This window comes from Aplidium turbinatum, chromosome 14, assembly GCF_918807975.1.
Source record: "Aplidium turbinatum chromosome 14, kaAplTurb1.1, whole genome shotgun sequence".
Classification (NCBI taxonomy): domain Eukaryota; kingdom Metazoa; phylum Chordata; class Ascidiacea; order Aplousobranchia; family Polyclinidae; genus Aplidium; species Aplidium turbinatum.
The window spans coordinates 19,217,078-19,243,931 of NC_137485.1; the positions used below are offsets into that span (position 1 = coordinate 19,217,078).

The 26,854-nt window shown below is 37.4% G+C and overlaps 1 protein-coding gene across 1 annotated transcript; it reads right to left on the reverse strand.

The window, feature by feature from the left end:
• Positions 1-1,232: 1,232 nt before the first annotated feature.
• Positions 1,233-23,665, reverse strand: LOC145783403 (uncharacterized). The gene is made up of 20 exons (XM_082595266.1): positions 23,524-23,665; positions 22,873-22,990; positions 22,316-22,507; positions 20,522-20,654; positions 19,289-19,484; positions 17,411-17,583; positions 16,560-16,809; positions 15,859-16,015; positions 14,151-14,234; positions 13,562-13,760; positions 13,152-13,386; positions 12,523-12,681; positions 11,856-11,987; positions 10,036-10,216; positions 9,571-9,686; positions 7,844-7,951; positions 6,467-6,582; positions 5,649-5,773; positions 2,730-2,878; positions 1,233-2,104 (listed from the first exon to the last, which is right to left on the reverse strand). The coding sequence occupies exons 1-20, from the start codon at positions 23,557-23,559 to the stop codon at positions 1,925-1,927; spliced, it is 3,039 nt and encodes a 1,012-aa protein (XP_082451392.1). The 5' UTR covers positions 23,560-23,665; the 3' UTR covers positions 1,233-1,924.
• Between the last annotated feature and the right edge of the window lie 3,189 nt (positions 23,666-26,854).

Here is a 26,854-nt window from a genome sequence, read left to right on the forward strand (position 1 = left end):
CCAAATTAACCCAATTTCATTAAAAAATGACGCAACAGCTCAGGGCAGGTCTATAAAGAGAAATACAATGACGTTTTATAGCTGGCAAAATGTCTAACGCAATTATGTATCATGTAACCACCCACAAAAATGCGAAATTTTCAGCAAAATGGAAATTTTCAGAAGCTGTGAGGAAGCTGAGAGAATTCCCCACTACCCCGAGAGAATATAAAAAAAAGTTCAAAAACGAGCCACCCTAGGGTATCACAACGCTTTTGTGTCGTCGCGAAAGATTGCGAGCTAGCGTTGGGTAGCTTAGCCTACTGCAGAGTTTTGAGTCACATGTCTAAGAGCATAGTCAAATGTTTACAAGTATTAAATACATTTCTCGCTGTAGCTGTTATTATTATTAAAAGCCATCTCATGTTTTTTGGTACAATTAAAATATTTTATGTTATTGCGATGTGACTGGCCATATGTGGGATAACAGCAATACAGCTTGCGCAATAAAACAGATTGGCAACAACTGGCAATTATTAAGTACACAGTGAAACTGGGGCGGCGGGGCACACTTTAGTACAAAAATCTTTAACATGCATTTATCGTTACGGTACCTGTGTATTGCTTATAACCTAAACTAAAGCTAACTTGATGCTCGGGGCTACGGCCGTGTGACACACGATAAAGAAGAACTTACTGTAAAGCTAGCTATTTTAAAATCTTGATTTGATCTTACTTTCTAAAGGACTTAACTACAGGACTGTGGAAACGAAAAAAAATATAGGCTACGACTCCGATTCTCGTGTTGTTGATTTTTATTTTTTATATTGGTTGTAAGGTTCTGTCGTCCCCGCATGGTTTCATCAGCCGGCACACCTCCAGTTGCTTTAGGTATGTGGAGCCAACTGGTTCTTCCAACTAATTCATCTACTTTAAACTGTTAGGTTTGGTGGCCGTGCTTAATTTACTTTCGAGTACGTAACCTTTAAATTTGCATCGCATGCACGTTTTAAAGTTTTGTAGTTTTGCCACCTTTTCCTTTTGTTGGTTTTGTTCCCGTTCACTATTTGTAACTTTATCATTGCTGTTGTTTTCCGACAAAGAAAAATAAATTGAATTGAATTGATTCCTCGGTTTGTAAGTTGTAACTGGCCGATTCCGACTTCAGTGTTGCCAGATTTTTTTTTAAATTTTTGCTCTTTTCCACTTTAGTTGTGATCGAAATTGAAACTGCGACTCACAAAATCTGGCATGAACAACCACCTTTATTTTTTGGCAAAGATTTAGAGCGCGATACGGAAAACAAAAAATAACATTTTGAAAACAGATTACAAATAAAAATTTTATTGTTTATCGTTCTGTGCAAAGCCGGAGTTGATCTTTTTTTTAACGACTCCACAACTCTGCTTAACCACAAACAAATAGAAATGCAGAATATCCACGAACAAAGCTATAATCGTCTGCAAAAATACGCTTACCTCAATCATGGGCTAATTTACAAAAAATTGCAACACAGCATCAGTGGGTTACAACAATTTTAGCGACATCATTTGAAAATTTATGCCAGGTTTGTTCAAAGTTGACTACTTTACCACCTCCTTAATTATACGTAATGTGTATTATGGTGAAAACTCTGTTTTTCACTGATAACCGACAGAAAACCAAGTTAAAGGCTAACCGATACAATACAAGGAGTAGCCTAATCAAAGATGGCGTAGTGTCTATTTAAACTCATTAACGAAAACGGTTTACTTAAACGTCACACTGTAGGCTACTGCAATAAAAAGCCTTTATGTTTCATAAACGCAACCAAATAATTTAAACAAATGTAAAGTTCGGATCAGACATGGTGAAGGAGTTTTCGCCTGGCTCACCTCACTATCAAACTAAGATTCTCTTGATATCGAAAGCGTACGTTATTCATTAATCGACATGAGTTTCTTAATCACGCCGTTTGTGTAGTGGAGGATAGGGTAGATATAGCAGTGCTGCGTCTTTTCCAGTTCCTTAACAGACCTTTGTTGAAGGCAGATTTTAAACTGCTCGTGCTGTTAGTGCGCCCTCTATTCCTGTTGTTTCTATCCAGTTTATACAGCTCTAGACGGCGCTGAAGAGCACGCCTAACCTGAAAAAGTCACAAAATTTTTAGAAAAGTACTTTGTAGTCTTTGCTGAAACAAATTTTATAATTTTCCGGTTTTGTAACCAGTTTATACTTTGTCACGTTATAGTTCATGTCATCAGTTTGATGTTAATATTTTTAAACTTAAACTATTACGTTTGAAAATAATTATTTTATCCGCCCCGATAGCTCAATTGGTTAGCGCGTGACTTCTGAAACGAAGAAGCTTCAAGATCAAGCAGCGCTGGTTCGACTCTCGGGGTGTGCGCTTGAGCAACGACTGCTCTCCATTCAGCGGCATCCAATGGATGGAATAATTCCCCGGCAACAACACTTCAACAATCGGAAACTTCACTCTGTCAATCTCGGTGACCGGGCCTGCGTCAGGGATTCAAAGTCTTTACAAGTATGCGAAACTGCCAGGATTAAGCTCTGCAAAAAACTTTCCCAATCCGAAGATAAAGATTCAATCAATCAATCAATTAAAAAGTTATTTTCTTTATCTTCGAACCTTCAACTCGGACTAGCTAAAGTTTAAAAGTAATACTGAACGGGTGGTGGTGTAATGTTCTGGTGTTATAAACGGTAAGCAAGAATCAAGTGAAGTAGTGCTGTCAAATTCTTCTTACCTCTCCATTAAAGACAACATAGACAAAAAAGATTGCCACGCCTTGAGTAGAATTCAAAAGTACAAACATGACAGACAAGGCATAGCTGATGTGGCTGAACATTCCGATCACCCAAGATATTCCCAGCAATGGAAGCAGGACTGCCGCTCCTAAGCAAAACAAAAGTGGACGTACAATTTTGCATTAACGTGTTATTAAAATTTGATGAAGCCATCACGAAACAGTTGATTTGATTTAACTAAGATAACGATCAACATGGGATCACTATGAGTCTATTTGCTTGTTTATTTTTCGACTGAGAAACTATTCAAAAATTTACATTTGAAACATCTTTGTTTCAAATATCATGCAATAAGAAGCCACACTTGTGTGACGAAAGCTCTATCTATTAATAAATTGATTTTTCTGATTTGGTGTGATACTGTCTACTTTGTATCAAATGTTTTGTCACACTGCGCATCCTATTGGATCATCAGTTGAATAAATACGCATACGCAGATGACCTGGCTATTCTTTATTCTCACTGCAAATGGGAAACAGTGCAGAACACCTTGACTAAGGATATGGACATTCTATCTTCCTATCTGCACCAATGGCGTCTCAAGTTGAGTGAAGCGAAGACCGTGACTTCTGTCTTCCACCTATGTAATATAGACTCAAACAGGAAAATTAACATCCAAAATAACGGCCGAACACTTCCTTTCGAAGCTACACCCACATACCTTGGAGTTCGACTTGATCGGTCCCTTACATACCACAAACACCTAGAACACTTACGCGGAAAAGTGACAGCTCGTACTGCTCTCATGAAACGTCTTGCTGGTACAAGGTGGGGTGCTAGCCCCTCAGTGCTGAGAACAAGTGGCTTAGCCTTAGTCTACGCCCCTGCTGAATACTGTGCTGCTACTTGGTGCAGAAGTGCCCATACTGACCTTGTCGATGTACCAATCAACAGCTGCCTGCGAACTGTCACAGGTTGCCTCCGCCCAACTCCAACTGACTGTTTGCCTGTCCTTGCAAACATTGAGCCAGCTGCACTACGGCGCCAACGTGCTGTTCTTTCCCTGAGCCGTAAAGCCCTAAACCCTGGCCATCCGCTACACACAACCACGCTGAGATATCCACCAAAGCAGCGGCTAAAATCAAGAAAGCCATTTGTACGCGCTGCACAAGACCTTCTGGCAGCCTCTGGTGGAAGCCCTAGCAAACAGTGGTGCCACGCGGCGTGGTGTGAACAATGGTTAAGCAGCACGTCCCCACTTCGCCAAGTATTCAGATCCCCGTCCGAAAACCAGCTGGGACATGGCCTCTCTAGACTTGCCTCATCAAGGCGTAACCGTTTGCTCACTGGTGTTGGACGCTATGGTGCAGACATGTTGCGCTGGGGCTTGGCAGAGAGTGCTGCTTGTGAGTGTGGCAAAATGCAGACGGCAGCCCACATTATCAAGGATTGCCGGCTATATAGACCACCCCATGGTATGGAAGGCCTAATTTTCATCGATGACGACACAAGGCAGTGGCTAACCAACGGATGCCCTGACATATAGCGACAATACGAGAGAAGAAGAAGATCAGTTGAATCATAGGAATGTTTGATGAATAGTTTAGCAACGAAGTTTTGTTTTGGAATCATACAATAAACCTACATTGGTGAAATCACTTCCGCTGTCGGGGTTTTTGTCTTTAGATTTAACTGAGAGTTGTTTAGTTTTTTATGTTTTTAATGTTGTTTGTTTGTTGTTGTTCGTCGTATCCAGGCTTACACCCAGTGGTTGAAGATTTAGATTAAGTGGCCGGGAAGGCAAGGAAGCCAATCTTCGTGACCACCTTCAGGCATGCTTTTAAGTGTCTTGCCAGAGTCATGCTCTTGAGCGGTGTCGAACCGGAGCCCTTTCGATTGCCGTTTCAGAGCTCTCACCACTCGGCTATGCAGCCGACAATCAATCTGCAGCCGACAATCACTCGGCACATCGGCTATGCAGCTTGAGTTTTGTTAATTTTTTTTTTTTTTTTTAAGAAAACTTATCTATGTTTGTCCTTTTTTTTTTATCTGATTTCTAATATATTGTATGTATTTTATTTTCCTTAATGGATTTAATAGATTTTGTTTCATTTAATATTGATTAAGTCAGTACTTTTCAACCCGTGGGCTGGTAGCCTACGCACAGTTGTGGGGATGAAAAACATTGTAATGCGGATGACAAACGAGTTGCGGATGAGGCGGACGAAAATCTTCCATGATTTTTACTTTTCTTTTTTTGCAATAATTCAAACAAGCCGTATGATAGCAACAGCCATGTGTCTGATTCCCTCATGCCTATTCAGTTTTTACTCTTTAATGTGCTTCATTCAAACAACTCAAAAAATTCAGCAACCGCAAGTTTTTGGGTCAGTTTTGCTTTTTGGTTGCGGTTTAATAATTTAGATGTGTGCTCGAATATTTGCGTGAACACTTGAATCCCTAGCCTATTGTGCCGGTTACTAGAATAAAATTTCTTTCATGTTTCTTAAATTGTAAGGTCTACTTACTGAAAGCAGTGAAGTAAATCAGAGTTGACTTCAGATCAATCCATTACAACTTAAGCTGTCGACTTAAGAATCAGCTTAGTTGCACGATTTTATTGAATACACCTTTGTATTGTTATTCCACAAACAGGGAAAACAAATTGTTGCAAACCAACTATTTTTAGTTTGTGCGGGAAAAATTTTTGCGAACTAAAAAAGTGAGTAGCCTACCGTTGTTTTAAAGGTAAAGCACTGGATTATATGATAAATATATCAATTGCACATTTTTCATCAACAACGACATTTGTGTTTCTTAACACAATATCAAGAAATCACAGTTTAAAAGATTTGAACTCTAAGCTCATGAGGTGTCAGCTTTACATGGCAACACTTGGCCACCAGTTAATGAATTACCTTTCACAGCAGTTTTTACGTCACTTAAAAAGTTGTTGTCATTGGTAGATGGATTAACGGACGGACGTGGGCGCACCAGCGCATATTGATGAGAATGAGAGTTGGAACGAGAGTGCGGGATGTTCCTGAAAAAGAACAAACTTCTTTCTATTTTTTTTCGTAACTGTTTACTTCATCTACGCATTCACCAAGTAAAGCCTAATTTAACAAAGTTTTGTCTGCCACAAGGTTTAGCCTAGTGCATTGTGACTGTTTCCACACGGAAACTACAAGCTTATCGTTTTTCTCAACAACATTAACATGTAAAATATTTTAATTTTCTTCTTTAATTGCCTGGCCTCAAGCAAGCATTGACGGCTTCAGATGAATATTTAGTTCAAGTCATTTTTTATGATCGATGAATAATTGTTTCTGCTTTTTCAATTAATTACTTTAGGTTTGTTTGCCTGGTGCCCACTTTCCTACAGTTTTACCAGTCAAAGAGAGATATTCCAGTTTTTGCTTTCTGTGTCATAGCCGAGATATTAATACAGTATTGTCTAGTTTAGATATTTTTCAATAGAGATCTGGTTGGATTTGTGTGGTGGAAAACTTCTTTATTTGTATTCCTTTCCAGCCATGAAATATGCTGCATTTTTCAGAAGCACCACATTTAAAAGTCACTAATCTTTCCAGCCATTTTCTTGTAGATGTTCCAGATTTCGGAGTTGATAGTATCAGTACAATTGATGACTTGCAGCAAACAGGTATTGTAAATACAATAAATCTCCTTTTCGCATTTTCGAAATGTGACGTCAGCACAAATTGCTTCAACTTACCCTCCGGCATGAGTGACTACGTTTCCATGCAGAGGCTCGTTGTTGAAAACAGATTTTTCAGTCTGCTCGCTGACAGTCATCTCATGAGACACAGACTTTGTGCTTGTAGCATATCCCTGAAAATAAACAATGGGTTAAAGTTGAATCTGGGTGTGATCTATAAATTTGGTCCACATGTACGTTCTTAGCATTGCTCAAGTTAAAGCAAATATATAAAATATATATCGATCCTTTTGTGATGTTTTGAGTACAACATCAATTTGCATCCTCGAAGCAACCAACACGCACAATACGAGGTTTTTTAAACAAGCATAGGTAGCCTACAAGGATTGTGAACAAACAAAGTATAGGTGGCGGTGGGATGGCGCAACGAATAAGGCGTTGGTTTTGCAATTATGCGAACCTGGTTGGACACCCGGCTAAACTGGTAGTTGAAAAACACCGCTAACATCAGCGCATGGAGTGCAGTAACTTGGGTGGAACAGTTGCTGAAGAGGCCACCTCACTCTCATAAGTAGCGAAGGCCCAGTGTGATGAGAACCTTATCTTCTTAATCTTAAAATTGAGTATGGGACTATTTAACGTTTTTTTAAAATTTTTGGTAGGGTAAACATTGGCAGAAATTCAGATAATTTTGTAAACTTGCGTTTAAAATTAAATTTATACTTTCTTATACTTAAAAGTTTAAGTCCTTATAGAAGACAAGCATTTACTAGAGATCTATAAATGGTTGCGTGCCATTACTTAACTCTTTGTATTAGTTATTTTGCGAAATTAGCGTTTTTACACTCTGTTCTTTCTTCCATTGTACTGAAATTACAATAGACAACACAATTGCTGTCCAAAGAGCAAAGTTTAACGCTGATGTTGCATCATGACAAGTAGACTGAATACCGTTAAGCATAAGCTATTCAGTTTCATCAAAAGCCCCAACTTTAAAGAATACCACATTACCACTAGTGCAGATAGTTTGTCAAGACTTCAAACAGACCTCATTTTTGTGTTTTACGTAATTTTCGTCGGAGTTTTTCAAGTTTCAGCAGTTGTGCACTAATTATTTCGTTTGTTCAGCAAGTTTAGCAGCTTCAGTAAACCTTTTTGTGTTGGTTGTACGGAGTGCAAATGACAAATGATCCTCTTCAACGCGATCAGAACACGTAGCTGAGGCAACTAAGTTTGTGTTCATCCTCCAATTGTTGTTGATCAATAAACCTGTTGCGTCATTTTCGTAGGAAGACCGTCAACAGCTTTGACGTAGCCTAACTATTGAGGTCGCTGCGCGGTGGAAAACAATGTTTATCTCAACATTGTTTTATGACATCAGCAACCAGAGCAGATGACTTCGACAATAGTGCTGTCGTTGATTTGCAAACTTACTTGGACCGAGGGTCGCGATTTTCCTTGATATCCATAGTTGGAGTTAGCATGATTTGATACCTGGTAGTTTCGCATTCCATTGCTTCGGCCGGACAACTTCACCAACACCTTTGCAAAACAAAGTGTATTTTTAGAACTATTGTATTTACCAAAGTATTGATCAATACTTTGTTTTTACTTGCATCTATTTGTACCAGGCTGCGCCTCTGTGCGACTGGGCTGACACTGTCTGCTTTGTAAAGCGCCGTGACCATGCCGCATATGTGCAATTGTTGCAGCGTTAGATAAAACACAAACATCACATTATTATGAAATTTTTTATTACAGTGTTAGCCTACATTTATAATTGTTTTGAAAGACAAATTTAAGTGGACAGGTTTATAAATGAGTAAATGACTCTGATTTTTGACGGGGAAATTGTTTTCAATATTTAGAATGCCACCTAGTAAACTTAGTAACAATAAAATGTTTTTTCTATCATAGCCATAACACAGATTTTTATTTCGTCAAAAGATTTCGCTTTCACAGTAACCGTGAGCGACAGAGAGCCACAACAAGGCTTTCGTGTAAACTGTCACTTGTATCGAAGCAAAAACATATTGACTCCATTAAAGAAGAGGAAGATGACATCAGCAGCTCATAGTTTCCCGTGCGCACGAATCGTCGCAGCGGAAGTTTTTGAATTGCAAGTTTTTACTGTCTACTCTGTAATATCACACATAAGCTACTGCAAGTGTGGCTTAAATACACAACGTGTCTCTTTTGTTTTTGAATTGGATTTCGAAAAGAATATACCTTTGTAAATGTGCGAAAAGAGTTAATGTTGGGCCAATTATTTCTTTTTTTATATTATCCAGTAATACACGTATCATCATTATTAATTATCCAGGTCCAGAGTATTCGAAAAAAGTTCACCCTTTTAGGGCATTGGTTACAGCTCGAAAATGTATAAACCCTATAACTGATTGTCCAACCCTTAACATGATAACAAAACACAAAATCGTTTCCATTAAAAACTCAAAACCCGATATTTCTGTGAAATCTCTTAACATTCATTAATTTGAATAGAAAAACTAAAGTATCAGTCTGTCTAAAACGAATCTACTTTTGCTTATTTATTTGGTAACCTCGTCGATTTCTGGCTTTGTGCTGGAGCCTGGAAGAGCATCTGGCAACATTGGTAACAGGAAAAAAATACAATTTTTATATTGTGAAACTAGGAGTTTTGCAGTGGTTTGAGATTTAGTGATCCCAATTTGGCAATCTGAATTCTCAAAGCTATTGTTTCAAATACATATAAAGCACATTTAGATAGCTTGCGTTCAAAATCGAAATTACATTGCCTTTTAGTCATCAATATAAGTTCGCACGTAGACAAGACTTTTTGCAAGCGCAGAAAGTCTTGTGTAAATACAGTAGCTTGCTTTTCGCGAATACAAAGTTAGTTTGCATCCTCAAAGCAAATAACATGTAGTACGCTATGTTTAAACGCTACATGCCATTGTCTTCAACTGCTGTAGTGCTTTGTGCGCTTGCAAAATCGCTTAGAATTCATTGTGCTTTTTTTCAGTAAATTACCAGATGTTGTTCAGTGAGGTCACTTGAAGGAATGAGGGTAATTAAAAAGTTCGCTTTCGATTGATATGATTATGCTTTGTTAAAAAACATTGACTGCAAGTTTTGTTCAACAGCCGTTAGCTTATCATTTGACCCTTTTATGCACTTACTAGAATCACTTTGAGAAGGATGATAATGTTGAATACAATGACGCACATGGCAGGACCAACAAAAGACCATATCATGTAAGACGATGTGCTCAGCCAGCAGTAAGCGTACTTTAATTCTAAAACCAATATAAAACAACAAAAGTTTATTGAAAGATAGTGGCTGTAATATTTTTAATTTTGAAATATATTTTTAAAAAATGTAATGATTTTAGTCTTTGGAACTAATCCTTCCTCTTGAGCTCGCTCTGTTATTGGTAAAAAGCGACGTCACATTTACATTGGTAAGTGGTCACAAAAAACGCGAAAGAAAATAGGAAAACAAATTGCTGATACTGATTACTTAATTTACTAAAAGATAAACTTCAAAAAGGAAAGCTAAGTTCATTGGAGTAAGGCTTCAAACAGCAAACGGTCGGTAAGCTGTTTCTTTAATTTTCTTTAAAAGAATGTAGTTTGCATTCCTACCTGATTGAGGTGGGAATTGTATCTGTCCCTCTTCACAAGGAGAGGCCGACTGTTTTACTGCTTGCACGTAGATGTCATTGGGCAAGCCGTAACCGGCCGAAATCGTCACAAAAATCACGGGTATTCCCCAGCCAATGACGTACATCCATCTCTTATTTTTAATGCGTGAAAGCATAAATACCTAAAATCCATCATTGTCAATGTCATTTACTTTATAAGCTGATAGTAAACTAAAGTTGAAGATAGTTCACAATCATAAGCATCACAATAGCGTGCATCCATTGAATATTTAAAGAATTCTCAGTGAATGCAAATTATCCTTTCACATAAACAAAAGCTTTCAGAGTTATGGTTTCATAAATGTCCAATCGATTAGATTTTGGATGTTAGGAAAGATAATTGCTTTCCTTGCCGCCCATTAAAAGAATGTATCGTGCTAGTAACGTCTAAGAATGCAATTTATTAAGAATTAAACATAAATTCTTCTTCTCAAACTTTTGAAACATTTAAACTTAGCCGACAGGAACTATCAAAGTCAGCAAAAAGTAAGCTCATTGAAAAAGTATTTTCAAAACTTCATTGTGGCCCGCTTATAAGTTGCACGTTATTAAATAGCGTTCACGGAAAGGATAGTTTTTCGATCTATATACAATGGAATTTGCCATTCAAGAATAGCACGATTGAGATAATACATAACAGTAGCACTCATATGACCACATGCGTGACGTAATTCGTGGAAGGATCGAAAAAACAATCTTCCGCACTCAAATCTGCTGACCCAGCTAGCAATTCAGTTAATTTTTTGCATTGAATTCTCGTTTGTTAACGATGAATGAATGCAAAAAAAATGATTTTCTGGCTAAATAGAATAGCAAATGCTTTGAAAAATAGTGCAATGCTGATGCATTAATATTATAATACAAGGTAGCTTGCCGGAAGACATTCTCAGCCGCTGTCGTGACGTCAAAACCATAGCTGGCTATTGAGTGATGGCAATGTATGTTGTCATTGAATTGCGCATGAATCAAATTGCGTTAGTATTCCTGCATTCTATTTAACAGCAAGTGCGATTTTTCTAAAATGCTGTTGGCTTCACTTAAAACAGCATTTTGGTCACCATACCATGAGCACATCGAAACTATTGTATGTTGATTTTTTACTCAAGTTTCTAAAAATGTTCTTTTAACTACATAGGTAGCAAAAACAACAGTGTTTTAAAATTTCAGAAAGAAAAGCATAGAAGTTTTTCTTTTGAAACTGTATGCTGAAAGACAGGGTCTGCTACTATTCGGTGAGTCCGATTCGGTGAGTCCAATTCGGTGAGTTCCTAACCTCTAACCCCTAACCCTAAAACGGCAATGATAATTAGGCTACGGTACCCAATAATTTAAAAAAAAAATTTGAAAAAATCACCGAATAGGGATCGGACTCACCGAATCGGACTCACCGAAACGGGCCGTTCCGGAAAGACAAGACTTTTATTGGGGAAAAAGGCTTCTCAATGGTTGGCCATAGTTAAAGAAAGTAACTTATTTTTATTACAGTAGCATGGATCACAAATCGTTCGTTTACTCGTTGTTAGCAAATTTGGGATTCGTCAGTTTTCTGAAATTACCTAACAAGAAAGTTTACCTTATCGTGAATCGACCTAGGCTACATTACCCTCAGGGTCAAAGGTGAATATGAGTACGCTACCTCGCGGAGAGTCTTGTCTTTTTATTTCCGAATGCAAAGTTTAAAGAGAAAAAAAGAGTTATTATTAAAAGTCATTTTTCAACAAAAACAATCTGCATCCTTTGCACAACTTTCCCGAACCTCACCTGAACAACGTAGAAATAAAGGAATATTCCTTCAACAAACATCCACATGAATGCAGAGAGGAGAAAGTAGTGACTTGCTACGGTAACAAGCACGCAGGCTGTGTTGTTTTCTACAGCAGAATCTGCGCCCAGCTGCAATTCGTGAACAGCAAATAACATTTCAACAGCTTCACTATTTCATTTTCTGATAGTTAGATTCTTAACCACAATGTAGAGTTTTTCATTGATAAAGTTTGAGAAATATAACTTACCAAAACAATTATGCTGAAACGACTCATGCAAAACTTTGCCAAATGAGCTCAAAATTATGCTTGATGAATAAAGCAAAATCAACAAGTCTAATAAACTAAACAAATTTTGAAGGGAATGCACAAAAGTAATTTTATCAACTTCCTAATCAAATGATCTACCGTCTGGTGAGGTGGAGTGAAACACGTCTTACCAACCATGGAGCATCATATGCTATAGTTTACAGGTCTCTATCCTACTTACCATGGAACATCATAAACATTTGCAATTTGTTCTCAATACTGTATAATAAGTAGACTATAAAACATCTTGTGGTTCTTCATACGAATCGGGGATATAGTGAGCTTACTCACTATGTCCCCGATACGAGTGCTTTAATCTGTAAGTGCAACTGAGTACTTTAAGCAGCCAGACAAACCTGAATGAGATGGACAAACAAAAAAGCCAATGACAAGTTCATATGAGCTCTCAGGCGATCGTTCCTGACTGTGTTTCTCACGGTGTAGAAGGATACGCAAGAAAGGATGAGGCCAATCACAGAAGTTATAGATCCAATGTACTCCAATAGATTTAACCACTGAAATAATAAAGCTGTGTCTTAATTTTAAGTTTAAAAGATTAAGCCACATAAGCAAAGTCTAACCAAAAGACTACAATAGCACAGCTTATAGGTACAAGAACACTAGAGTTATTTTCCATAAAACACTTGGCCAAGCTATACTAAAGGTTAAATCTTAGTTTAAAAAAACTTTAAAATCATTGGGGCCAATGTAGCGTTGTCTGAAGAAACAATTTCAAAGTCAAGCTAAGTAAAGTAGCTTTCAACCAGAAAGCATAGCGGACGTATAGTTTTTGAATAGCTTGATTTCCGCTCAGCATCAAACTCTTTCGATTTGTATCAAGAAACATGTCTACAGTGTTTGATTGTTGGTTTTTAAAAAATGTGTCTTGTTTAGAAGGCCCGACCTCTTATTGGTACAAGACTCACATTATCCTTCCTACGTCACTGGTATTCGTAACTATTCTTAACGACTGTTCGATACTTACCAGTTTTTCGCTTTCAGAAGCTTCAAAAGCAACTTCAAATGGCGTCATGAAAGCTGCAAAGTTAGTTGTGTGATTGCAATGACACGTCACACCGACTTCATCCACTTCTTTTGCAACGCAACCATCAGTCCTCCACATCTTCGAGGATACATCGAGGAATCCACAGGAGAGACAATGGGTGATAAAACCGAGTCCAGTTTTATTAAAAAAACTTTTTTCTTGTTCGAAGTACATTCTACAATGTGACAATCAAGTATTTAGTGAAGTAAACTTCTTCCATATGTAAATTTAGCATAGCTTATAGTTTTTATTTAGTAGTAAATATTAAAATATATATAGCCTACAGTAGTAAATATTAAGTTCCAGGATATTATAGTGTTTCCAATTTAACATCTAGTAAAAGCTCATACTTGAAAGTTACAGGAACGGATTTCTTTTGCTTGTCCGTTTGTGTGCTCAGAGATACTATTCCACCACGGCCAATAAAGTTTGTCATGTTGTTGTGTCCTGGGGACTTTGCTATGCTGCCATTGAGGTTTGGTTCCAAACTTTCGGAGCCGAGGATTTGAGTCAGAATTTCATGCCAAGAGTTATAGAAGAGAGCATAAACTAAAAGCAACAAAACAATGATGTTTGACTACAGGTTCTACGAATAAGCGAGTATTTTTCTGTTTTCATTTTTGTATAAGACATTTCATTTGCTTTGCAGGCAAAAATGAACAAAGATTTGGGCAAACAATGCAGATAGATATTTCGATATGTACATTTACGCAATTTCAACAAAATCACACCGATTTGGACAGATTTTTGTTCTGGCTCTTCCCAAAATATTTCAATCTCGCATGGCTACGATAACAACATTCTCAAAAGTGGACACGTAAACTAGCAATTTCATATTCACGAAGCCTGAGCCTGGATACAAAACAACCTGCAATATGTAAATGACTTAAGTGATTAATTTAGTTATCATTTCAGGTAGTCTTTGATAAAGTCAGATACCTTTGGAATCGGATCCGGTTTTGCTGCCAGCCGTTATGTTAGTCCATATCTGAGCATTTGGAAAGCTAAATTCCACAGTGGAATCTAAACACAAAAGTTTTCATTTAGGACCATCGCAAATATCCGGAATCACTTTTAAATTAAATAGAAGACTATAAGTTATACTTAGATTTCGGAAAATTGTAAAAGTCGTTGGAAATTTTCCAAAGTAAAAAATCAAAACCACGAAAAGTTGTCCCTAGCCTATTCCAGGGGTGGGGAAACTTTTTATCTCGAGGGCATTTAGAATCTGAATTTATTCGAGGGCCGCAGTACAATATACTGTAATTAAGATTATAAGCCAAAATATAAAACCTATAGGCCCTATACAATACATGTAGGAAAATTTAAAGGTTTATAAGTTTCAATATCCGCCCATCAAGCAATATGCGCTGTTTAAACACTTTATTTTAATAAAAGCACATCATTTTATTTTTTCCTGTCTCTGCCGCGGTCATTTCTCTGATATGGTAATACAAGCATGCTTCTTTCGCGTTTATCAAACACAGAAGCAACATGTTCCAGTGGGGCCTCGCCGATTCACCATCTTGTGCGTGTGGCTCAGATTTCTCTGATACGGTAATACAAGCATGCTTCTTTCGCTTTTATCAAACACAGAAGCAACATGTTCCAGTGGGGCCTCGCCGATTCACTATCTTGTGCGTGTGGCTCAGATTTTCAAACTGCACACCACATTATCTATCAATGTCCTGTATACCGACCACAAGATAGACATGTGGACCTAACAACGCTCGATGAATACACAATCCATTGGCTGCTGCGCCTGGATGTAACAACGTGATCTGTGGTGGCCTCAAACGCAAGAAGAAGATCAAACACATTTCCATAATTGATTTAATAGCATTTTGCTGTGACTGAGCAGAATCGTACATGTGCAGATTGGTCACCTAAAAACTTTCTACACGGTTGATAAATCGGAAGAAGGCAAATGCAACGGCACTAAATGGCATCTTACAGGTAATTTAATATTAGTCTTATTTTTCTTAGATTTTTAAATGGATTTCAGAACCAGAACCTGGAAGGCCTACGCAATTCATGAATGTTTTCTTTTTGCCGGTTTTGATTTTATTGCTTTGAAATACCACTGCTTTTCTTACTTGGCCACCTCAGTTTTCTGCTCAGTCTGCACCCTTTACAGTACAACTACAATAGGCCATATCAGTCGTACATTCACAAGTGAGCAAATAGTTTCTGTAAGCTGCACAGAGATTTACTCGCAAAAAAACCTACACTTTTAACATTAAAATAAGTTCTAATTCAATGCGAATACGACACATTTTGTGAGATGTAAAATGACGTTAATGAACAAAAAAGAATCATGAAAAACGACCATTGACTGAAACTCTAACTAGCTGCCGTTGCCTTTATAAAGACGTAAAAAAATAGAATCAAGTCTTTGTGCAGAATACAGCCAAATAAAAATTGAAAAATAAACGGTATGTGTTTAAATGAGAATGTAAGAAGCGCCAAGTTTCAGTTAAAGCATTATGCATTATGGCTCAAAAAATATAAGAGGATGCATAAAGTGTCAATGAGCAATGGCAGCAACGACATTAGCTACGTCACTGCACAAAAATACATTTGCGCTTTGAGAACCGTAAATGAGCACTTTAATTGTCGACACCTCCAATGCGCATTCATAACTTACCTTTGACCACTTTTTGCATTGAAACGCTTAGAGTGTCTTTCACAACGGTCACATTCTTGGTGCTTGACTTTAGAACCGTATCTGCAGCATGGCCAATGAACTCTTCCGTGTTGAGAAGGACTTTCTTGAATTGAATAAGTGTATCGCTGTCCTTCGTCTAAAAGGACATAGACTACTTTACAGTAACTTATATCTTAGTAAATACTTTTAAAACAAAATGCAGTATTTATTTGGTAACTCACCACTAACAGTTAGACTACGCTGCGTTTGTCTTAGCTTATGTTTTGCATATACGTTAGTTTTAAATGTGACTATGAGCATTGTAGTCAACTTGCGTCAGGGCTGTGTTAAGCCGTTTTTGGGCTCTGGGGCCAGAATAGGGGTCCATATTGGTAAGTAAACCTGTGATAATATCGTATTTTCTCTGCAGCGATAATATGGAAAAGTGTCGTTTCAGCAGATTTTTGCAGACCAGTTTAGAATACAGCACAACGTAAGTAATAGAAAATACAGATCTATTAAGTTATAGTTACACCTTTGCTCAGAATTCACCAGTCTATTAAAAGTTGCAAATTATCTGTGGGCCCCCTTGCCACCACCCCCGCTTGACACGGCACTGCTTGCGATACTTTAACATATAAGTTCTTTCTGATTTTTCGCCGAGGTGAAAACAGGCAGATACTGTAAGTGGTGTATTTTACCTTTTTCCATGCTTCAATGTTTTTGTGCCCAATTGCTGTATCGATTATTCCCAAATAGGATTCCAAGAGCTTTTGAGGTTCTTGGGCCTGGATGGAGTTGCGCACACTAGATATCGTCGTTAACTTATTTGCTATTTCTCCCAAACTTTGCTGCACGTTGAGAAGAATGAACATGTCTTCCGGATTTGTTTGTATATCTCTACTTGATCCAGTGTTAATTTGATCCGTTACCTCCACTACCTGGTTGTATCTAAACAATAAATTAAAATTTTAATGTTTCTTGACTTGCCTTAAAGTTTTGTGGTAGTTTCACAAAAAAATATATCAGAAAATGCTTCATTATGATCAAATTGTTTGGTCAGTAAGTTGACATAGACTGCAGCTTTTCGACAAAAAGGAGGCCCTGGTGTAAAGGCCAAGTTTCGTTATCTTTAAATTTAATTAACACCTTATTTTTTAGTTAGCTAGGCATTTCTGGACTCCAGGGATATGAAACTACTCGCTCAATGTAGGAAGCTTTGAATAAATAGGTTGCTAGATGTATATAATTTTCCATATTTTCGATGTAACTTCAAAAATGAAGCAAAACCTTTGTCGATGTACGAAGTTTTGGGATACCTATGAGCAAATAAGCTTGCTTATCTCCTGTTTATAAAGCCAAAATTGGTCTCATATCATTTAGCTTTGCAGTTAGTAGAAGTACATTTCACAATTATATGCAAAGAGCTTTTGTAATTGTCACCAGTAAAAAACGTAAAGAAATAGCTTTGATTAGAACTTTGTCTGTATGACCGGTTTTCGTTTTACATCTTTGAACGAAATTTAATCTTAAATACAGCTTAAAAACTTACCCCAAAGAATTACAAAGCATATCTTGATAAACTTGGCAATGCTCGGGACTGATTTGATCACAATTCATAAAGAATGGTTCCAAGAAGTCAACATGTTTAGGTTGAGACAAGACCCAAACATAGTCGAGCTTAAGTTCTACAATTGAGGGTTCGGCTTTTTCTCCTTTAAATTCCTAATAAAAAAAGTAAAAGTTTTTATAGAAATTTATTATACTTGGTTACAGCACTAAGTGTGAGGCTGCTTATTTCTTTCTAATTGTAGGTATATTCATGTTTTGCTATTAGAAAACAAAGCATTGGATAAATTCAATGTCACCAATAGGCTCTGTCTCCTATAAGATACCAACAAAACAAATTTCAATGCTATGAAATCTCGTTTCATTAGCATAAAATAACACGTTAGCTGTGCATTCAAGCAACCGAAAGGAATCTGCAATTTATTCTTTTCAAATGCATCGTCATTTTTTAAAATAAACAATCGACAAACAATGTGTTTCTAAAGAATGTGGCAGTCACTGTTATTTATGTCTCTTATGCGTTAAAGGGGTACTAAAGGAAAAACCCGACTTGGCGATTTTCCACGTTCTTTGTGTTTAACATGCTACCATAAAACGATTTTCAATAAAATTTTGCCCCATTGCGGTATGACCACCATTGCGCGCGTACTTTTGTCAGAGCTTTCAAAACCAGAATGGGCCTGAGCAGCGAAGCGTGCGACTGTACAGTCTACGTAATAAAAGACGAGCAATCAGCTAATCACGCAACAGTTGTTACTGCCGGCGATTTAATTGTAGGCTTATGTACATCAAAACATCAGATTTCAACGTCAAAACATCAGACAGTTTGGTCAAAACCTCAGATCTGATGTTAAAACATCAGATGTTGTAACGTGGCTTTTGTTGTTGCTGTCTTTTGTGACGTATTCTCGAGCTGTGTTTGCAATTTTTGGTCATTTTGAAAAAAAAAAAGAAAATAAATGAAACATTGGACTTTGGGCCTTGCCAGCGCCATTAAAAACAAATTTTTTTCGGTAATTTTTTTTAAATGTATTCTTGAATGTTCAGTTTACGCATTTTAATGCTTAATTCCCGTTTGAAAATTTCACTTAGTATGCCTTTAAGAGACTTTGGAAAGCTTGATGATGTAGTTTATTGGAATATCAAACGTTAAACAGTCAAATAAATTGTCGAATTGTTCTACTTGTTAGATGATAGATGAAATACTTGAACTGACGAATGGTTCACCACTTCCAACACCTAACGAAATCAAATGCTGAACAGCAAACGCTTTCAAAATAGATATGCAACAGCTACTTTACAATTGGCAATACCTTACACTTTCACAATCTATTCAGTATCGGCTAGAACTCTATAATCTTCTTCAGTATACTTTTCGTTACAACTTCTATCCCCATAATACACAACTCTAACCACAACTCTAACCACAACTTTACATTCACGCGGCTATTTATAGCAGGTTTGCTTTGACCAGAAGCTTCCACAGAATAGGGTAATATTACATCACAAGAATTCATTCTTCTGGTCAACAAGTCAAAGTCGTCGTTGTAGCAGAAGCCTCATCTCTTCAACCAACCTGACCATTGTCGCAACAGTGGACATCCTCAAACGTTACAGACCTTCCTGAATCGCACATAATACAGAATTTTCTATAGTAGTAGGTTTTACAATAAAAGATTGCGCAATTAAAGGTTACTATAGGTCAGTAATTGACAAAACACCCCAACAGAATTAAGCAATGAAATATGCCTATTCTAGGACAATAACGTAGCCTGCCAAGGGACTATGCATGTTAATTGTTACAGTCATCATTTCTGAACTTAGGTAAAACCAAAAATAAACATTAACAAGCCAAGCAAACCTGAATGATATTAATGACGGTTTTTAAAGCTTGCTTTAAGTCGCACTGTTTTTCTTCGTAATTGGCTTGAACTAAGTGCCACCATAAGCTGGGTATTTCCGATGTACAATCCCAATCAGAAATAGGATAGGACTTTTCTATTTCTTCGAAGTGCATGTTTCGGAATGTTCGATTTAACGCACAATCAATTACAGACCTGTAATGAAATAGAAAAACATGACTTAAAATTAAACAATCCCGGCAACAACACTTCAACAATCGGAAAACTTCACTCTGCCAATCTCGGTAACCGGCCCTGCGTCAAGAGCCTCTACAAGTATGCGAAACTACCAGGAATAACCTATCAAGGCTTTGTCAGTCCGAGGATAAAGGTTCAAAACCAACTAATCAACCAACCTAAATGGAAACAAATTTTGCATATAATTTGCACCAATATCGGCTATAGTGCTATGTATCGGCTATATATCCTTTTTACCATGCCTCAGTTTTTTTTTAAAGAATGTTGAGAAACGTTTAAAGCAGTTATGTAGCCTAACAAGTATAGGTTTGTATAGTAATAATGCGTTTGATTTAATATGGTGTTCTACCCATTGCAAATATGCGTTGCTCTGAGTGCTTTGCAAAGCAAACAGTGCTTAAGGCATGTTTTTGGCTTGAGATGCTACGAAACAAACTTCTTAACAAAAACAAAAAAAAAATCAAAACGACGTCAAGCCAAAGGAATTTTGCATCAAAACAGAAATAAATATCTGCCATGATCTTGTTCTTTGGAGTTGACAAGGCCAAGCAGAGAAAAATACCAGACTATCAAAAGCCAACACAAGTTATCCAGGCAAAAAGAAAAGTTGAAGAGGTAAGATTACCGGTACGTCTAAAAAGAGTAGTATTGCGTTGGAAAAGTTATATCAGTTAGAAATCGGAAGAGAAAGACCTAAGCAAAGTTGAGAAGACTGCATAAAAGAGGGATTTGAAGATGAAATTGAGAGAGAATAATTCCTTAGACAGAGTGCAGTAGACGAGCGTCACTCCACGCCAGTGACTTAAATCAATCAAACGTGAGAAAAAAAACTGACATAACAAGACTATAGGCTTGCAGCACACATGTAGCTATCTCAAAATATGCTTTGTTTAAATGGACTGGTTATTTTGTTGAAATTTATCTAAATTTCTGATCAACTCAACTTTGAAAATATGGAAGAATATAACTTATTATTATCAAACACTGCACATTACTTGGAATTATTCAACACGCCGAACAGGGTGCGCTGGATGTATTCGTGTTCTGGAAAATGCATCATCTCCTTTTCAAGTACACCAATGACCGTATCAACGCTTGTTACAACGAAATAATCGTAATCACTCTCAACTGCAAAGGAGTCAAAATTCAAAACGGTTAATCAAGCTTGCGTTAATACAATGAAATTGCAAAAATTTCGAAACATATCTTCATTTTTCCTTGCGCGGATAAGTCAAACAAAATTAGTTCAAAAATATTACAAGAAAGTACAAGACTTTTGTGAGCCATGGTTACCTTGGAAACATTATCATCATATCCTGCAACGGAGATATTCGAAACAAAAGCATTTCAAAAATGTTCCGATCTCTTGAAATGAGTTTTTTGGTGTTTGTCTTGGCTTCATTTCGTTTTATTTGGAAGCAAAATACTTTTGTTTTGTTAATTGGAAAGAAAAACAAAACGCTCAAAAAATTTGGAAAGTAGAAAGCACATAAAGAGTTTAGAATGTGGTATTTTCTTTTGTCCTTTGAAGAATTAAGCATAAAAACCTAGGCACGCCGATTAAAACACGACCAAAGATGTTGCTATTTGTGAAAAATTCTAAGAGTCTTAATCGTTACAATCATAGCTAGTCGCGTTGACAAGGGGGTCCCCAGGGAAGACTTTTGGTGCCGGGCCTGGGATGACTTTAAGGGCCGGTAATCTTTCCAAGGGACCCGGGAACTTGAAGAAGCTCTTGTGTATTCTTTGGATATAGTGAATTTTTTTTCAGAAATGTCTTGATTCTTCTTCTTCAATTGCCTGAACCAGGCATCGACGGCCTCAGATGAATAATTAGACCAACTATTCCTATTATATGTTGCATGGATGATTGTTTCTGTCATTATCGTTAAATTGTTTCAGATATGTTTGATTAGATTAGGAAATCGTAAATCTCATTGGTACCGGGCCCAAATCACCTTCTCAAAGGCCCTGCCTGGGATTCTCCGATTTCCAGTAGCCTGCCGTACGGTATGTAAAATAAGCAATATTTGCACCTAGACATGTTTTGACTTGCTAAGCCAGAGATTAGGTAAGTACGTTGAACACAATTTACGCAATAGTAATGCAAAGTATGAAAAACTTTTCAAATGCATTCTAGAGGTAGTCTCATCATGTAGTTGTGAGGTTTTTGCATTGCAGGATCTTTCGCCTATAGCCATATTTTAGCCTACATGCAACTTCACATTTAGATAAAAAGAAAACAAACTAAAATCTAAATTTTCACATCAGTTGAGACTATACCTCCAGAGTGCAGTTGGAAAGTCTTACATCTTCATTATTATTGTGTAAATTGTGCTCAACACAGGCTACATAGCCTATACCTCATCTCCGGTTAAACACGCTAAAAATATGTTCAGGTGCAAATACTGCTTCTTCACGTAGGCCTCTAGAAATGAGAAAAAGACAAGTTTGTCATGGTTATGATTGTAACGATTAAGACTGTTAAAAATTTTCCCAAAGAGCAACAAATCCGGCCGTGTCCTGTTAGGCCGTGGCCTAGGTGTATAAACTGTATAACATTTCGAATTCATTTTGAAATAGATATACGTGGCCTAACTATTTAATTTTGTCGCTAATACCTTTTATTAATTTGTATCCAAAATTTAGTTGTTTGCAACAGCACTAATATATTTTGGATTTTTCTTCTTTTGCGCTTAGAGGTCAAAGGTCAATTCCAAGTTGATGATGTTCATCACACTACTGCATCGGGTGAGTGACAGCTGCAGCTTTAGATATTGCTATCTTACCGTATATATCGTATTTTTCTTTGATGGTAACACGGGCTTCATCCATCCGCCAGTAATTTTGAACTAGTTCAGACAAAGGCATGAGCACTTGATCTACTTCTTCTTCAGAGCCGAACAAAGTCACCAACGCCTCACGATTGCCCTCAATGGTTTCTATCAGTCTGGAGCGCAGCATATCACTCGTGTGCATTTCTACATAAAACAATCAGCCGTGATGACGTATTATTATTTACGAAGAATTATTAAATTGCCAGTCACCCATCATCGTAACCACGTTATTTCGCATCAACCATGTGTTGTCTGGTAAAATCTTTTTCTTCTCAACCAGTTTGTCTATCATGGAATAGAGTAATGGCCTGATTTCACTTTTTCAAAAAATGTACTGCAGATTTAGTTTGGTATCGATCGGGAACTTGGATTAGCGTAACACAAGACCCGGCATAACTAAGTTACTAAGCCTCGGTATCGAGCCACAGACGCTTGATTCCAAACAAAACGTCCTATCCATTCAGTAACTTTGGCGCAAAATTTTGAAACCTTTTGTTAATTTCAATTACCTGGATCAGTGGGGGTATTGGTTTCATAGCTGTAACCACTTTCATGATCCGAATCTGAGCTGGAGCTGTAATCACCTTCGTAATTTTCGCTTGTGCAAACTGGCGATACAATGACCAGCTAAAATACATCAAGGTTGTAAATGATTTATTTTAAATATGTTGTAACTTAATACTGGTGATGCGAAACGCGTAGCAAAATAAGAATTTTTTTCAGTGCAAACGATGTAAAATCAAGGCAAAGGACGTTTAAAGGGTAAAGAAATTCTTTTCGCATAAGTTTGCTTCAAACATCATTTCCTCTTCGCCCATCCTCACACTCTTTTGTTATTTATTTACAACATGGCAAACTATTTCACCATTCATCAAAAATAACTCTAGACCTAATTTAACTTTTTGGAATCGGTAAAATCTAGTAAAACTTTCAGTTTCATGAAAATCCACAGTAACCCTAGCTAGCCGTGATATTGTTTCCGTGAACCCCGCTGCCCTAACAGCAGCCTACTTACCAACTCATGTGACTGGTCAGTAGCAGTTTACCTCCTCCTGCAGCATGACCTGATGATATTGTGTTTGCTGTATTGTATACCAGACAGCGGAAGTATATTTGTTTATTTTTTAGACTATCAACCACAAACAAGACATCCAACCTACCATGAAAATGAGTGCAGCACTCGCTTTGCAGATCATTATTCCCTTGCTTGTTGTATAGAATGGAGAAGCAAGACTAAATTTTTTTAATTTAGCAAAACAAAAATTTCTACAAATTTCTTAACTCTTAGCGCATAAAAATTTCTCTGTTTGAAGGAAAAAACACCGGTAAGACTTTCAAACATCAAAACTAAACTAACTTTTCAATTGTAATGCAGGCTACATAAATAGGCTACTATGCTCCGATAGGCTACATCAATAAATATACGTCTAGGTCTGCGATGGGTATGAGCAAGACCAAGCATGCGTAATTTTCTTTAAGTTTTAATTAAAGAAAAGCTTTGGGTTTAATGGACTGTAGTCAGATTCTGCATTGTTTGATCCAGTAGCAGATATAGGAAAGTATTTTTGGGGCCGCCAAAGTTCCGACAAAGCAAGCAATTGTATTAAAAAATGAACAGTACATTTGAAGATACGTGACCAAGTGCCCACTTGGGTCCGCTACTGGTGTGATTAACTTGAAAAACTAAAGTCGCGATGAGAACTCATTCCATCCATGAAACCAATCTCAATAAAGTTTTTAACCTAAACATGATTTTCACCAAAGTGAAGAAGGTAAACTTGGGGAGTTGATGTAACACAGTGGGCTGACTTGTCAAGCATCGGAGAAGCAAAACGAGTAGCGGAAGAACGTGACATGTGGAAGCAAATGACAGCCAACCTTCGGATCGGAGACGGCACGTGATGATGATGATTTTCACCACAAACTAAGGTATGTTAACATTCTACACATAAAGTCAAACAACAACAGGAACGTACAAAACAACGAGAAAAACAAAATCTTTCCAATTTGTCAAATTCAAAACAAGGCTCGATACCTGCTACACGACTAGGCTTTCTATCGCTGCTTTAAAGATTTCAATTTCAACAATGTCAAAACTGTTAAAATGTTCTGAAAAGCAACCCCTCCTGACCCCTACTATATTATTTTCTTTTTCGGGCTTCGACTATTTCATGATCTAGTTTATCTTACAAACTATGCTTGTTAAAACTGTGGTAGACCCTCCATTTTTTTCTCGATCCGTTGCTGGCCAATGGGCATAGGCTACGACCACACATTCATATATTTTGCAGACCCGTCGTGATCTTATGATCATCAATCGAAGGAGCCTAGCCAAACAGTAACCTAACATCATTAAAACTACTCGATCCAGCTTAGTCACTGCCACATGTGCAAGAAGGTGGCAAAATACGGTACAACAAAAAAGTAAATTGTTACTTAACTAAGTTTGAAAGTAAACCCGGAATAAACTCATTACAAAAAAAATAAAAAATAACGAAACAAACCTTTTTGAAATATTAAAATGTTCTTTAAATTGTAGTGCACAGACATGCGAAAGCAACCCAATCGTTGAGCTGACAAGTCGTATGATAAGTGCATGTGCCCATGAATGGAGCGTCAGCCACACTCAAAGAGTTTAAAGAGCAAGAAAATTATCTTCGAAACGAAATTTATGAAAGTGACCTACTTGCGTTGTGACCACTGTATAGCTTTATAAAACTTTTGTAACTTACCAAGTTTGCGTTAGTGGAAACTAAAGAGCTGAAGACTAAGATTTTACCTGGATTGAAACATTAGCCTAGGACACATTTTCTTTTCCACAAGTTCTTCCATGATTACAGATGACAATTTCTCTTGCTTGCTGCTGCTGCCTCTGCTTTTGACATATGGAGCATGCGGGCTTGTTCTAACACTGTTCAGTAATAGCTCAATGTGAAAGAGAACCTTTTCATAGAACAGGATATGACATGTGATATCTCCACCGTAACTTCCTCTCATTCTCACAATGCTTAAAAGCCATAAAGCATTCAACGAAACGCGTAAGCACTTTTAACATTCATGCAACATGTTAAACGGTTAAAATGATGACAAACTGTTTTCATACAAGATAAAGTAAAAAGAATATACAAAGTTTTTATTAAACTAAAGTTTTCAAAGCCAAAGAACTTCAAGAACTTTTCACTGCTTTGAAGTGCGCAGTCACGTTCAGGTGTAATGACGCATTTTACATTGATTAATATTTAGGTAATTTCTTTGGATTTCCCTCTGTAGATAGAGAATTACCAACTAACGTGCTCGACTTTTATGATAGAAGCAGGAAATTAGGTAATACAGATTCATGTAGCCTAATACGGGCAAGAAAATATTTGAGACGTTGTAAAAACAAACCATTGTGGCATAGTGTCCTGTTCTCAACTGTGTGGTTTTTAAGGATCTGCGAAGGCGCAGTTCAGTGGCGTAGCGTCACTCATTTTGTTGGGGGGGGGGGGAGTTCTCATCATCATCATCATCATTAGGTTCCTTCCTCTCGTCAAGGGTTGGGGGCAATGAGGCGCCAAAGTTCTCTGTCGTGAGATTTTTCGTCTGCAGTTTTGTAACTAAGTCCTGACCAGTCTTCAATATCATTAGTCCAAATTCTTGGTGGTCTGCCCTGGGTGGGGCTCTAGAAGCAGTGGTGCCGAAGTAGGGGGGGATGGGGGGGATATATCCCCCCCAATATTTTGGCAGCATCCCCCCCAATAATTAAGAAAAAAATATTTGCTATAAAGTTGTAGCCTACTTCGATTTAGTTGTGTGCAATCATCTTGCATTGTTGTTGTTTTTCTTTTATTGATGTTTGATCACAGGTCTAAATTGTCTTAGATTTGACGCTAGCTAATGAAGGACCTTCATTGAAGGTATTAAGGACGAGTTGGACCAGGCCACCGGCCACGGCACTGCAGTAATGCTTATGAGGAGACTCATTGTTTTAATATCCTGTGCATCCTTGTGTCGTTGGTATGCAATGGATTAATCTCCTGCGTTTAATCGTAGCTCCTAACTATAGTGTCTGCTGTTCTAATCTAAAAGAGCTTAGCAGGCATTGTCCGAGTTGGAAAAACCTCTCCATTTTCAAATACTTCAGCTGATTAAGATCCTCTTAGTTTGCCTGGTAAGCTCTGCTGCTGCAAGAGGTCATTTTCCAATCTGCATAGATTGAAAACCTTTCTGAGAAATACTTTGGGACAAGAGAGGTTGAATGCTAATATTATTTGCAGCATTCACCAAAATATTCTTAATGACATCAGCATAAATGACATTTCTAATGAGTTTTCAATGTGCACTACCGTAAGACACAACATGTTCGGTTGTAACAAGTTCTTGTTAAGTGTTTGAAAGTTATTATTTTTGTCATAAATTTGCAGATGTTCTTCTGTAGTTTCGATTGTTTTCAGTGTCCTGACTAGTGACTTTGTCTTATAGTGCACTAAGTGTAGTGATTCTAGTGAAGGA